Source organism: Polypterus senegalus, chromosome 9 (assembly GCF_016835505.1).
Source record: "Polypterus senegalus isolate Bchr_013 chromosome 9, ASM1683550v1, whole genome shotgun sequence".
Lineage (NCBI taxonomy): Eukaryota > Metazoa > Chordata > Cladistia > Polypteriformes > Polypteridae > Polypterus > Polypterus senegalus.
In genome coordinates this window covers 91,126,792-91,142,692 of record NC_053162.1, presented here as the reverse complement: position 1 = coordinate 91,142,692, position 15,901 = coordinate 91,126,792, and the positions used below count along the sequence as shown (strand labels likewise).

Sequence of the window (15,901 nt, the reverse complement as noted above, 5' to 3'; positions counted from 1 at the left end):
AGCTACATTACCTCTGACTGTAGTACAAAATATTTCATGGACTGGGTTTTGGAGCCTGATTTCCACCTAAGGCTGGAGTCAAAGTTGGATCATTTATTGATTAAATATGGCAAATAAAACATGAACTTGAAAAGGCAGGTTAAGCAAACAGTCTAGTAAATAATTTCTGTTTCAGAGGTTACAAAAAAGTCAATGTCAAATAACTAGCAACACGGTTTCTAGGGAAAGTGTTTAAATGCAAATGAGTTGCAGGAACAAAGCTCATAGTCTAAGCTGTAACCGTTACCAACTCGCTTCATTTTATGTGGGTGGGAATGAGAAATATGAAAGTGACAATGCCCTTGAACATTTTTTATAAGGAGCATTTTGGATGTAAAGAATATTATTTTATTAATTTTTGGATGTAAAGAATATTATTTTAGTTTTTTACGATCCACATATACAAGATACTCTTTTTGATATAAATATTGTATGTAGTGTAACTCAGAACACTTGTTATCATGCTCTCTGTAACTCTTTGTTTGCATTTATGGTCACCAGTGCTTGCCTTTTTTTTAATCAGTTTAACTCCTACCTACACACTGCTATACTTCTCCATGTATGGACACTGACACAATATTTTCATTTCTAAGTAATAATAATATTTTGTTTGTATTTGTTTAGGAGTTTACTTTATTGGGACCTTTTTGGAAGACACTGGTGTTGCTAGCCTTTCATTTGCTCTTTTGTAGAGTAATACAGTCTTGAAAATAAAGGTACCACAGTGGTTCTTTAGAGTAATGCCATAGACGAACCATTTTTGTTTCCCCAAACACCCATCCACAAGAAGGAACATTTATTTATACAAATCCATCACAGGATATATACCGTAATTAAATATGAACATATGGTAACAGATTTGGGAAATCCATTGGCTCATGATTTTAAAAGGACTCTCGTTGCATACAACAATACAAGCTAAGTCCAGGTTTTCTTAATCTGTTGCTGTCCTGCTACATAGACTACCATACATGAAAGATTTCAGATTTTTTTTCCACATAAATGGTTCGCTTCCCGGGTTCTCCCTGCGTGGAGGTTGCATGTTCTCCCTGTGTCTGTGTGGGTTTCCTCCGGGCACTCCGGTTTCCTCCCACAGTCCAAAGACATGCCAGTTAGGTGGATTGGTGATTCTAAATTGGCCCTAGTGTGTGCTTGGTGTGTGGATGTGTTTGTGTGTGTCCTGCGGTGGATTGGTTCCTGCCTTGTGCCCTGTGTTGGCTGGGATTGGCTCCAGCAGACCCCCGTGACCCTGTGTTCGGATTCAGCAGGTTGGAAAATGGATGGATGGATGGATGAAAGTTTTTCAAAGCACAAAGAACCATCTTCATATGCAAAGAGTCTGTCCCAGAATGAAATGGTGCTTTCTCAAGCAATAGTTCTACAAAAAACCACACAACATAGTAAAGAAACATAACATGCCTTTAAATAACTATTATTTTTATGAGTGTACATTATGAATCCTGTGACCCTGTAGTTAGGATATAGCAGGTTGGTTAATGGATGGATGGATACATTATGGAATGATGCTTCATCAAATCTAATACCTGCAATTGAAAAATGGCTAATTCTGCGTTAATAGATACAGATTATATATTAGATTTTAAAATATGCAGAACATACTACAGGAGTATAAGGTAACGTGGTCAAGGCAAGTATGTTTAATGCAGGTATGGAGCTTTAACAAGGATGCACCTTGCTTCTTCTTTTCTTTTTGTTTTTTAGGAATATTATATCAAAGCACAGTTGAGGTTTAGTGAGTATCATGTTAGAAAATTAAGGGATGCATTTCTGCTATTTCTGAAGTACTAGGGTGTTGTACCATGTTAGCCATTATGAATGTAGGGAAAAGCCAAGCAAAATGACACCTTTTATTGGCTAACTAAAAAGATTACAATATGCAAGCTTGCGAGGCAACTCAGGCCCCTTCTTCAGGCAAGATGCAATCAATGTAATTGCTATTTCTGATAACTTTGTCCACTTGATCATATCAAATGCGCAGGAGCTATCCTTAACTGACTTTGATGCAGTCAGCATGAGAATTAGTACCTCCATATCTTAGTTCATGTTCTTCTTTTGAAAAGAATGATCTGATTTTTACAAGTAAATGAGGGTCAGCAGCAAATAGAGGAGTTTAACTACTTTGGTGTCTTGTTCACAAATGAGGACACAAATGATTGTTGAACTGAGCAACAGACTTGCAGTTTTGGAGGCCTTGACTATGGTGTTGAAGCTAAATTCTCTAATAATGTATAGGATTTTATGAATTAGTCTACATTCCTATGATCCCTCCCCTATGATCATATCCTCTGGGTATTAAATGATTTTGCAAATACAAGAGACCCAATTGATTTGTTCTCAGTTGCCAAGCTCACACTGTGAGGTAAAATGAGCATCTTGATACTGCATGACCTTGGAGCAGAGCCACTGCTTCCTCAGAAGCCAAATAAGAAGTTTTAAGCATGTGGTTAGGATGCCCATTTGGTATCCTACTAAAGGGATGTGCCAGGTGCAGTCAAGGGGCTCATGTAGGACTCTGGAGAAATTGTACTATATCTCTAACCTAGTCTGTTCAGTTCAGTCTCTTTACCTCAATCTTCACCTGGAAAAGTGGATGGAAAGGGAGAATATTTGCAATTACAATTTCAATTTGCATTTACATATACAAAAATGTCAACCTACTTACTTTCTTATATCAGCGGTTTTGTGTACTATTGAGATAAGCAAGATCAATTGGGTTACTGTATAGAGAGAGAGAGTTTGGGAGGATGTGTTGATAGCGTGTTGCCGCACCCACCACACAATGAACCACCTGAATTGGGACCCAAGTGCAGAAGTTGACACCTCAGCACCACATTGGATGGTGGCTGGAATGTCAATCCTGCCACCAACCCCAAAGTTTTCCCTGTAAATTGGAGGACCTGCTTGCAATGCTGGATTGCATATTAACATCATACTCAGGACAAAGCAATTGCAGGTTAAGGGACATGCTCGAGGGTCTAATGAAGTAATGTCACTTCTGGTGTTTACGGGATTCATCGCGCATGTGAAGATGTATGTGTTGTGTTAATTGGAGACTGCAAATTGGCCCAGTGTCAGTGGGCCATGAAATGGACTGAAAGTTGTTTCTTGCCTTTTTCCAGACGTTGCACAGGCTTTGGCACAGACCTGATGTCAGTAAAATATCTGGAGGGAGCATCTTACAGTATATTCTTTGAGGAGCTGGTGTCATATTTCATTTATAATGAAGCTACAGCAATTATACGAATAAAACTTTACTTTCATTTTCATTTCTAACAAACATTTCATATTATAAAGTCAGTCAGATTTTTATTAATTAAACATTTTTACCTGATAAATAATCTCTGCTCAAACAAATAGTTATATACTTCTGTTTTTGACTCCCTCCAACATTACAGCTCTCTTAACAAATTCACAGACTCTCAGGACAATGTATTTAAAAATGTTAATGTGAGATGGATGAGGCATACACATAGACTACCTATAACGTCTGTCATTAGGAAGCTTAGTTCAGTTGCTAAATAAACAATATAAGCTCAAAATGAAAATCATATACATTGCCAGTAAAGCACTCTTACATTATATTGCAAAACATTATTTCAGAATTACAAAGGAAGCCATTTTTAATTCCAGTTTAATGTTTCAATACGGAATGCAGTTTGTGGGAACTGCTGATTTATACTTGATATGTCCATTTGGGTGTGAGAGCCACGCAGTGAAAATGACTTCAGACACAAAGGCACACCTATGCGCATGGCTAGCATACACAAAGTTTTCACCACTTGCTGCCCATGGAACTTTTTTCTAACTATGAGGTGATGTATATCCAAAGTAGTGAATTTTGAGGAGAAGCTGGAACTGCCAGAATGATGAATGAAGTGCTGAAAATGACATAACAGGTCACCTATAGCTTAAGACAGACATACACAAAATATTTGAATTGCATCTGTTCATCATGTAGGACCCTCGCTCACGAGAATATCCACTCTCCCTTTCATCACTGTTTGGTTAATAGGTCTGACACTCCATCTTCTCCTTTTTTCCTCTTAAAATCAGTAATAGCAGATACAAATGTATATCTATCAGCAGAGTCTCACTTTTTCTACTGTGACATTGTTAGGTATGTGACATTGACCAAAAACTGTCACCTGCTGACTAAAAGAATATCAATACATCAATCAAAGAGACAGCAACAATTATGAATGTGTTTCTGTCTATGATCACATACATGTTTTGCTTTGTGGTCTGTTTGCGTGTATCATGCGGGAAGTATGGTGTGAATTAACTGACCCCTTACAACGTTCAACTATTTTTAAAGTATGAAGTTAAGTAGGTGGAAGTGTTCAGAAATTCTGTAGTCCAAAACGGAGGGGGTAGGACAATTCATTTGGGTGGACAATGCTTGCTTTTTCCCAGGTGATGGACAGACTCTAGAATGTTACATTATTTTATGGACTAGTAGCTTACCACCAAGATATTTCTCCTCTGGCTGACACATTCAGATATCCTTTCTGTGGAGTGACATATTTCACATTATACCTCAAGTTAAAATTTGGTTGCACTCTGCTATTTACAGGTTATGTTGGCCACTTCAGACTATTTTCTCATGTGCACAAACTAATGAGAGAGTGAGAGGTGAGTAGCTGCCCCAATTACAAGAGTTCAAGTACCATAGGGGGTACGCTTAGGGAGGACATGATCTTGAGATTGAGCTTCTAAAGCTCATTCTCTTTCCTCTTGACAATGCATCCCATTGACTCATATAGGAATACCCTTATGTAGAAAAAGGTCCAGGAAATGTGAGCATATTTTCATTTTCCATAATCGCATTTTAAAGGAAAAATCAATAGACAAGCCCAGATGACCAACCTGCTCCTCATTTTACAATAGTATCATTCTCATACATACAGTGGAAACATTGCTTAATGACTGGCTAATAGAAGTTATTGTGTAACTAAGTCGGTAAGGATGTTTTTGTGGGTGGAAGATGATCTGAAGCAGGAGCTAAGACCAATGCTGTTTACACTATTGAGTAAAATGAAAAATGTTATTTAATTTTTTGTCATCGGCAATAAAGAAAAATTCATGTATGAAAAATGCAACAATGCAGTGTTGAGTCATCCCCATTATAAACTAAATAAAGAGCAATAAAGAAGAGTTGTTCTCAAGGAACTATATAGCCATGGGAAAAACCTGCTGTGTCTGTTTCTTTTCTTTGTGTTTATGTTAGTGAGATGACACTGTAGTGTTTTTATTTTGCATAATATTTTGCATAATACTTTTAACATGAATTACGTAGAAGAGTATTTTATTATCTCTGTGCAGAATTATATTCACATAGCTGTACACAGAAACAACACCACATACGAAGCTGTCCTGTTCAGGCAAAAAGAATAAACAATAGAGCCCTGTGCATTCTTTTTCCAGACAGTGAGATGTATGCTTCCATCTTATCAGTGTGTAAATATACTCAGCAATATTTGCATTTTGCGCATCTTATACCACATCTCTTTATGCCTTCCTTCCGCCATATCTCTGTGAAGCTGCATTGTGCTATCATTTTCATATGTTTGCAGCCTTAACTCAAAATTCATCTGAACAAACATTACTCAGTCTAAATAAACTGACAGTACTTCATATATTCTCAGTTTCAGTCTAATTTGAAAAGTTAGAAGAGCTGTTTGTAGCATTTCAGAAAGTTGTATTGATTAAAGCAGATCAAAGCAGACAATGAAAAAAATTGATCCTATGTAGCTGAGGTGTGACTGTTCAATCATCTTGCATAGATTTTAAGAGGATAGACATTTTGAGCTGCAAGGTAGTTATTTGCTTAGACTTTATGATGTCTTGAAAAAGACCCTAGGAATTCAAAAGCCTTGGACACTACTTGTAGCTAACATTGATTTAGCTTAGCAGGGAGCCCGAGTCAATCCTGGTACTTGTTCACAGCAGAGCCGAATCACATATATAACAAGCTAATTTAGAAATGCCAAATAAACTAACCTGCACAACTCTTTTCCAGTCCATCTTGTCTGTTGGGCTCCCTCAGATTTTCTATGAATCACTTGAAAATGTTAATACCAAAAAACGTATCTTTCTGCTTCATTAATGACTTTAATTTTGCTGTCTCTCGTGTTATTTTCTCTTGCTCTTTTATGATCTCCACCTATTTGCAGCAGACAGCATGGTGGTGCAGTGATCAACCATGCACGTGTTTGCTCGTGTTTGTCGGCACTCATGTGCAGGACATAGTGATAGTGTGGATGTGCATGGTGTTATTGTGCTCTGTGATGAACCAATCCAGGGTTAACTCCTGTCTTGTGTTTCATGCTGCTGAGAAAGACTCTTGCTTCTCATAAATCTAAAATTAGACCAAGCCAGTTGTTTAAATACATGGATAAATAGACTTGGATCATAACTTGGCAACCATCCCTTTGGATTAATAGAAGCCTGAAAAGTATGGAAAGTGTTTTAGACAAAAAGAAATCCATTTCAGGATAAGCACAATAGACTTTAACAAAGGATAAAGTGATATAATGAGTTAGTAATGGTTAATACAAATTTTTAAAAATTCAGACATGACCGTCAGCAGGCTTTGCGCCCCAGGAACCAAGTTACCCGAATTATACTGGAACGTTTCAGTAATTATTTATCACTCTGATGCTGATCTTTCTGATCATAAAATAGGTAATTATGTTGGCAATTGATGAGAAGAATTCATAATTAATTGCAGAATTACAGTATTATAAGGTTCCTCTAGATTTTCTCTTTTTCTTGCATGATTTGGCTCAAAAACTAATCAGCACATCATCATCTCGTAATAGGCTTAAGTTTCGAGTTTGGTATTTTTCTGTCCAGCCATTTTAGCTCTAGACAGTCTTCAAGAAACTGTGACACACAGGCACACACCCATCATTGAGATAGCTATGTTTTTGGTATAAATATCGAGATCCATTGAAAACCGAACATCGAAATTTTTGACAAATCTAAAGCTTTCACCCTTCCCGTCAAGACGATAGGTTATGATGGGGGAGGGTGCAAAGCAAAAATGATAAGGCACCATATTTTTTCTAAAGCTTATGAAAACATTAACTTTCTCAAATATTTTTTGGCTTTTCTTTCTTAATTTTCTGAAGGCCGGACTTGCATTTAAAAGCATAGAAGGATGGATTAATATTCCTTGAAATGTTAAAAGAATGAAGCAGTAAATGAAGATCTACTGTATATTGGTACACATTGCATCAACATTTTAAAATTAATCCCACCCCTAGAAAATAATGAACATTATCAAGTATCTTACAGACTCCCTCATATCTGTCTGCTGTTCTTGTCCAAGCAATTTGTCTGGTTTCCATGATGACCTGAACAGTAAGCCTTTCGATTTTCTGCCTGAAGACGGTCATCACAATTCCCATCTCTAAGTCTCTCTTGATGTGACTTTTCTGATACTCAGACAGCGTGGACATGTTTGCTGAAGACTGTAAATAAGCCATTGTGCCTGCTGAAACCTATCAGAAGAAAAACAGAGAAAAAAAGAAGTTACTTCACTACCGTAGCTTCATGTATTAACTTTTCTCAATACTTTAGACTGTTGAAAACAAGTATTTCATTATTTGCTCCATTATCAAGCCTAAAAATAACTTGTTAGATGGTAAGCCGATTAACAATACATAGCTGGGCAGAGCAGAGAAAAAAGGTATATAAAATATATAGCAGCCCCTGAACAAAAAACATACAGGAAAACTTTAAAAAGAAAATTTGTCCTTGGGCCTTAGAGAGTAGTTCTTGCCTTGAGTTGAATACAGTATTGTGCAAAAGCACAAGAAGTAAGAAAATATGAGGGGTATTTACAGAAATACTCATTTATAAGTAATTGTAGATCTTGTACTAAATAAACATTTAGATTCAATCTTTATAAACAGAAAATACTAATAGCCTATTTATATTATGTTGCCTTGGAGACTCTTATGCTTTGTATAAGACACTTTTTTATCTAATGTAAATCTTACTATGACTGCATACTCTAGAAATACATTCTGTTGGTCTCCCTAATTGTAAGATTCTAGTACTGTATTTCCACTTTCATTTGAAATGCTTTAAAATGTATAGTGAAAACTTCCAGGTACATGGACATACTTCAAAGAGCATTTTTCTAGAAGAACTAAGAATTGAACCCACAAAAACAGTACAAAGAGACTTTAGGGGAAGTAATTTATATTTTCTAGCTGGCCTGAACAAGATGAGGCAGTGAACAATTAAGAAGGGACAGGGGTATCTAAGGTTTATTCCCTTTAGCTTACAGTATGGCGGCCAAGACGGATTCTGTTGATTGTGTGAAATAGCAAGGCCAGACCTCCAGAAAATTTTAGTCTTGTCCTCCTGCTAATGTTCATTACTATTCATTTTCCTCTTACTCAGCCCTCCCTTATATTATTTTCTTTTATGCAATAAATATTTTTTATAATAAATTTATTTTTGGCAATCATTATTCTGATGTAGAGTAACACAGAAAGAGGCTTCTGTTCACTATCTATCTATCTATCTATCTATCTATCTATCTATCTATCTATCTATCTATCTATCTATCTATCTATCTAATCTATCTATCTATCTAGCTAGCTAGCTAACTAACAGCCTCCATGGATTTATTAATTCTGTAATATCCACATATACACAAAGTGGATACGTTAGATTGGGTGGGCAATACTTTTGAATGTAAATATTACTGTATATAGTATTATACATTTAACTGTTATCTATCTATCTATCTATCTATCTATCTATCTATCTATCTATCTATCTATCTATAGGCTCTGAAAAACTCTAATGCAACATGAAACATAATTTACTTCCAAATTATTACGTTTTACTCTCTTTTAATATGGTTAATTACTCGCTGTAATCTAAAATAATTCTATTATGCATATGTAACAATTCCCATGAAAATAAAAGATCTATCTATCTTTCTAATGCAAAGTTGACTGACTGTCTGAATCACTCACTCACTCACCAACAAAAACATGATTTCCCCTTTAGTTAAAAAGCTGAAATTTGGCAGGATGGTGCATCTGAGACAATAGGCATTCAGTAAGAAAGGACATATCAATATTAACATGTAACCTCCCCACAATAGAGAAATTAAATACCCTAAAATCTCAAAAATGCTTTGACTGATTTGATTGAAATTTGGTAATGTTGTAGAAAAAAGAAAATTATCTGACCTGTGTGTTTTAATTTTTCATTTTTTTTATTTGTTGATATTTATTAATATTATAATAGCATACATGCTCTGCAATTCACTTAGAGTGTGTTTTATGCAATCAAAGGATGGAGCAGAAGCGATTGACGGGCCCAACAGCATCACTAGCCAGTCAGTTGGATGGACAACTGAAGAAGGCGCTGTGCCGTTGACAGAAAAAAATCGATTTAATCATGTTTAGAATCTACAATGAGGTCTGAAATGGAAAGAGAAAGTTTGATGAAGCGCAAGGAAGATACAGAACTTAATGGTTATCAAGCTCCAGCGCGAAAGTAGATGCGGACGTGGTCCTCCAGTCTAAGAAATTGCCTGGACCAATGCAGTCGCATCGGAAGAGGAGGAGAGGCTTCAGAAACATAAGCCCCTCATCTGTTGCAATCAGCCCCTGAAATTTTTCTGGATTATATGCATGATCATTACCAGTAAGCCCCTGATCTTTTTGTCCATCATGTACAAATTAGCTGTAATCAATGAATGTGCATGAAAACCCACCTGCCCCCTGCTCTCTATGATTTATATATATGCAAGACCACACACGACAATCACAGAGGGGGCTAAGTCTCTAATACCTGCTAATCCTAGAGAAGTGACCAACACCATTAGTTTAATCTTTAATGGTTTCCACACAAGCTACTCCACTGTAATACACATTCACATCTAAAGACTTTGAAAAGGGGCAACCCCACCCCGCCCTCCAAAACTGTTTACATTTACATACACATCGGCTAACTTTGACTGGGGATGCCCCAGCCCAAAATTCTTTACATATCCATTTGCATCTGTGGACTTTAAATGGGAATCACATATAACTGATAAGAACAAAAAGAATGACGTAAACATCTAATAATGATAATGGTATATGCTTAGATTGTTCCTACTGATTACCTGTTTCAGTTTAAAAGAATAACCTTTCCTGTAAAAGTGTGTTTTGCAAGCACCATCATCAAAACCAAAGTCTCTAGAAAAAGTAGAAATTGATCTAATGCAGGAATGTTTTATTCTGGGCAAATGTTTATACCATGTTCAAGAGTAAGCATCTCAAGTGGCATAATAATATTATTGCTACTTATTATCTAACTGGCACGTTTATCCCAGCCAACTTAGGACATTTGAGTTTGGTTAATTGGTTACATTTCTTTGCTTTATCCAATTAAAACAGACAAGTGAAGTGACTTGCTGATGGTTACACAGTGAAAGTAACAGGATTTGGACCCACAACCTCATGGTTAGAAGGCTTAGGTCCAATGTGTTAACTGCTACACCACACTGCCTGTCATGATGCCTGCTCTTATTGCATATACAAAGTACCTAGTTACATAGTACCTCTGATACACCTGATTAATCAACAGCACTATATCTCTATATTATAATAAAATAATTCTGCGACAAGACAAGACTTTTTGGAAGACGAGATGAGACTTTTTGGAAGAATTTTTCATGTCCCGTGAGTTGAAACCTTGGCCTTGAGATTTTTTTAAGTCACACCCTCCTCTCAATCATTTGCAACCATGCACACGGTAATCTCACCTCTCATTCGTGTGAATGCTTTTGACAGACACATTTTATTGCTCTCTCAGCTCTTATAAATTATAAATGTTTTCCTCACTTTAAGTTCCCAATTAAAGAAGACATCCAAATCCTATTGAAGAATTTCATCACGAAGGGTTATCAACAGAAGAAATGAGTACACGGGCAATCCAAGCAGTGAGAAACAATGAAGTCAAATGAATTAACTCCAAAAATGTTGATCGGTATACACGGCAAATTGGTTAAATGTGTATCAATAGTCTATGCTGAAATAGTTGGTGGTGATTGTGTGAAGATGAAAACATCAACTTACAATATCCCAAAGAATAACTACAACTGTTAACACCGTCCGGTCTTCCACAGCACCAATTACTGTAGAAAGATAGACGTATCCAAGAAAGGTAATGTAGTACATCTTCCGCGGATAAAATTACACAACAAAGGAGATCTTGATATGCCATTCGTATTAAAATGTTAACATTTTTTTCGGTTAGAATAGCTTCTGCAAAGACAATTAACAAATCTCGGAGCCAAACATTTGAAAAAGTTGTTTTTGTTCAATAGAGAGAAAGAAACGAAATTCAATCACGAGCAGTTATGCATTGCATTGTCACGATGAAAGTCCAAATACAGAATCAAAATTCAATGTGATATTGGCGAAAATTTAATTAAAAAATTGTTTTTACTGAAATTTTATAGTAAAAGTGTAAGTTTAAAAAGTATTTGCGTGCTAATTTCAAAGCCAAACAGAACAAAACTGTATTAAAAACTCTAACGTAACATAAAACATAATTTACTTTCAAATTATTACGATTTACTCTTTTAATATGGTTAATTACTCGCTGTAATGTAAAATAATTCTATTGTGCATTTGTAACAATTCCAATGAAAATAAAAATTCGTTTAAATTGTACAACCGCATCCCTATACGCGAGCAACAAAACCGCAAAGAGGATGGCGCGTAGCACAGGCACGGGGGTTGGCAAGCGAAGCGAACAGGGGGCAAAGCCCCCTAGTTTTTATTATTATTTTATAACTGAAATACTGTATAGACTTCTTATAATTTTGCTTGTTTCAAAAACTTAAGGGTAAGTTTTAATTGAAATTATAATAGCCTCTTCTGAGAACATGCTAGTGGACCCTAACTACTCTCAACTCAAACGGCTGGATATCTGTATTAAAGGCAACTGCCATTCTGGCCCATTGTAGAAGCTATTTCAGGTAAGTAAAGAACATGGCAATAGTGTTTTCCCTTGTAACTGAGTAGACATTTTTCTTCCATCCACCTAGAAACTTTCATGACATACCACCCAAAAATAACTCTCTGTGCTTTTAATTGTTAGCCAACAAATCTTAGGATTATTGTCATATACACCTCAGACTGTTGCCAACAATATGATTTCAAGAATAATATGTCTGAAATACTGTAGTTACTGTTGACTGAAATATGCGTAGACATTTTGTTTTTTAACATCTCAAGTATTTTTAATTGTGCCCATTTTAGGTTTTATTTTTTTAAGTATTTCTATACTGGGGTTACTTTCCTTTGTATTTTGAGCAGACACCAAACAAGAAATCAGATCATTGTAGAAGGAAGTGAAGCTTTAATTCTAGTTCTTTGGTTCACCTATCTGTCATCCCAGCATGTCTGCATATCTGCATGAGTGCTGTGTTTTAAGTTCTGAAACTAATCCACTGTAACTCTAGGCACATAAATCTTTTGTCTGTGATAGTGACACTTTCTAATCTCATTATAGTGCCATCTCTCTCTCTTTTGTCCTCTCAATTTGTTGGGATGCCTTTCACTGCTTTTCTCTTCCACTTCTCAAAATACAGTTTGTAGCTATGACTGGAGACATACATGAGGTGATGTGAATGCTGATAAAAAAAGAAGTCAGTGTTGATTGAGCACATTAGCATGACTAGAAGAAAGGGGATATTTTAAAATTTTAAGTTTTACTGATAAAGTGAGATTCTGTTTTACAGACACAAAGGAGGGGGCTGTTCTCTTTCTTAAAAGGAAGCCACATAGTACAGTTCTGTGTGGGACTGCCTAGAATGGAGTAGGCATAGCAATGAGGACTTCACCTGTGGCACTGCCTTGTTCAAAGGTCTGTGGACTGTTTGATAATCCCTGTTGCAGACATGACACCTTAAACGTAACACCCTTTAGGTATATTTAAATAGACAGTAAAAAAAATTATAAGAACAACAACTAGGTGAAGAATATAATAACAAAGTGGAGTGGTGGCTCTGAGGTTGCCAGTTCGAATCCTGCAAACGCCAGAATTGATTCCACTCCATTTGGCCTTAACCTGCAATTGCTCTGTCCTGGGTATGATGTTAATATGCATCCAGCCATGCAAGCAGGTCCTCCAACTTGCCTGGAGAACTCGAGGCCTGGTGGCAGGACTGGCGCTCTAGCCACTGTAAAAAACCTTTAACTGTTCCATTCCATTTGAACTACTGTAGTGTTGTGCTCAGGTGACACCCTTTGAACGGCTGCACTCAGGTCCTAATTTGGGATCCTGAGGTGGTTCATCATGTGGTGTACATTCCCAATGTTTCTCTAAATTACCAAAAGTTGAAATACAAAAATCTGTCCTAATAAAGGAAATTAACAAGAAACAAAAGGCCTGAGCAAAACATTTAATACTCAGTGAAAGGTTATAAGTCCATTATGATCCTTGCTGCCACTGAATACCTTATTATTTTGTGCTTTGTTTCACCTCTACTGCTCAGAAAACATATCTTTTTCATTCATAGCAACATATTATTTAATTCTTTGGACAAATGTATCATTTACAATAGAATCTAAGGTCCAATACTTTATTGCTCTATTCCTGCAGAGCTTTAAAACATTCCTACATGCTATCCAACAGAGTAATATTTCTCAGTGTAATTAATAAAATCCAGTTGATTAAAGTGTGTATAATGTTCTGATTTCTTGGCTACTAGTAAAAAAGTATATTAGCTTATTGTTTAGTTACTTTAACAGAGAAACTTGCAAAAATGTCAGACATTGAAGGAAATGTCTGATTTCCACCAAACACTTTATGCATAATGGTAATGGGTTCCTTCAAATTAATGCAAAGTTTGGCGCAAATTTTAAAGATTGTCAAGCCATGGCATAGATTATAGTGAAGGATTTAGTCTTTGTCGATGTGAGAAACACATACTTCATTAAAGTAGGGCATATTAATGGACATTAAATACATTTTATTTTCTTTATAGATCATGTCTAGAGTATGTTACGCGGCAGACAAGAGCGATATAATCATTGGTGTGTGTGAAAGTGGCTTGGCTAGGCTAGGAGTGAATTGGATATCAAGCTTTTGGCATCTGGATGACAGTCAACTCGGCGAAAAGACAAGTCGGTGAAGAAACAACTTGGCGAAATACAACTCGGCGACATCCTTTACCAGTTAGGTCACAGTTAGGTTCAAAGAGATTTTTTAATTATATTTAAATAACAATGTGATTTAAAATGTTGAAAATAAATGTATATAATTGACTAATGAACCTTATTCTGTAGATGGAACACACTCTATCTTGCATTATCTTCTGCAACCAAAATTGCTACTCCTTTATATAAATTGCATTGATTGTAATCGTATGATAACATTGTTTAGAATACAAAAGGTGACCTGCGAGTACGGCTTAAGGATTATCTTTACTCTCAACGTATTGGGACTCTCATAAAGCAGGTGATTCTGTGGATTTTCTGGCATCCCACGTTGTCATTTAAATATCATTAAAAAATGTCTTTGAACCTAACTATTACCTAACTGGTAAAGGATGTCGCCGAGTTGTCTTTCGCCAAATTGTCTTTTTGCCAAATTGTCTTTCGCCGAGTTGTCTTTTCACCGAGCTCTGTCACCCAATTGTCTTTTCGCTGAGTTGTCTGTCGCCCAGTTGCCCCTGAACACAAGCTTTTATTGTGCACTCTGCGTAAGTCTGGACAATCCAAAAGGACAGCAGTGAGGTGTAACACATACTGTACATCAGATGGCAACAACAAACTAAAGATCAACAATCATGCTAATTCACATTATTCTAACATTAAATGTTACAGGCAGACATTTAGCCAATATCTCTGTGACATTAATCTGCAGCGCTGTGTTCCATTGTGACACTTTAACACAGACAGCAGAAATTTGTCAGATGTCAAGAAAGAACTCACTAGATAGCACAATGACATCAGTTCAACTTCAGTGATAAGTGACGTTGCTTTTCTGATCACTTGGCTTTGACATGTAGTTTTAATATTAGGAGTCTTTCCAGTAAATATGTCAACCCATAAAGAAAAATAAAAAGTAGCATAACATTTTTAATCTAACCAGGATACCAGATGTTTCAGGTATCAGTGTTAGTCACTCTGCACCCCTTAGCCAAAAAAGTGAAAAATGTTTTTATTTTAATGTAAAGCCGCCTGTTGTCAATGGATCGCACAAATATTAGTTTTTTATTAAATAAATGAAACAAAGCTTCCTTGAAATGAGGATGGTGTACCTCATTCTGTTCTCAAGCCATATATCCCACAGACAGACAGAAGGACAAAGAAATACATTAGCATTTTTTAAATGATAAAACATGTGAACGAAAATCGACACTCAAAAATATCCAAATGATACAGACTTTAAAATATCTGTTTGTATAGAGTCTACATGTTGAAGGCTTTAAACAAAGGCATTGTGGTGTAGTGGTTAAGGCTTCGGCCTTCAAACCCGCGGGTTGTGAGTTCAAATCCTACTACTGACACTGTGTGACTCTGAGCAAGTCACTTCACCTGCCTGCACTCCAGTTGGAAAACCACAAAGCTCTAACCAATTGTATCATAAATGTTGTAAGTCACCTTGGATAAAAGTGTTAGCCGAAAAAGTAAATGTAGCAAAGTATGCCAGTTTGATCAGCAACTCCAGAAGTGCCATATAGAAAAGAAAATGGATTCTCACACTGCTGCAAGAATTATTACAAGAACAAGAAAATACAAACACATAAATCCAGTTCTTAAATCCTTACACTGGTTTCCGGTTAAGTTTAGGGCAGATTTCAAAA

General features: G+C 36.3%; 1 protein-coding gene across 1 annotated transcript in view; it reads right to left on the bottom strand.

Annotated features, from left to right (window-relative positions):
- Positions 1-15,901, bottom strand: part of plcg2 (phospholipase C, gamma 2) — a 201,546-nt gene that overhangs the window by 152,653 nt on the left and 32,992 nt on the right. The window contains exon 2 of the mRNA XM_039763474.1: positions 7,358-7,565. Within this exon, the coding sequence (XP_039619408.1) occupies positions 7,358-7,550 (193 nt within the window). The 5' untranslated portion in view covers positions 7,551-7,565. The remainder of the gene's footprint in view (positions 1-7,357; positions 7,566-15,901) is intronic.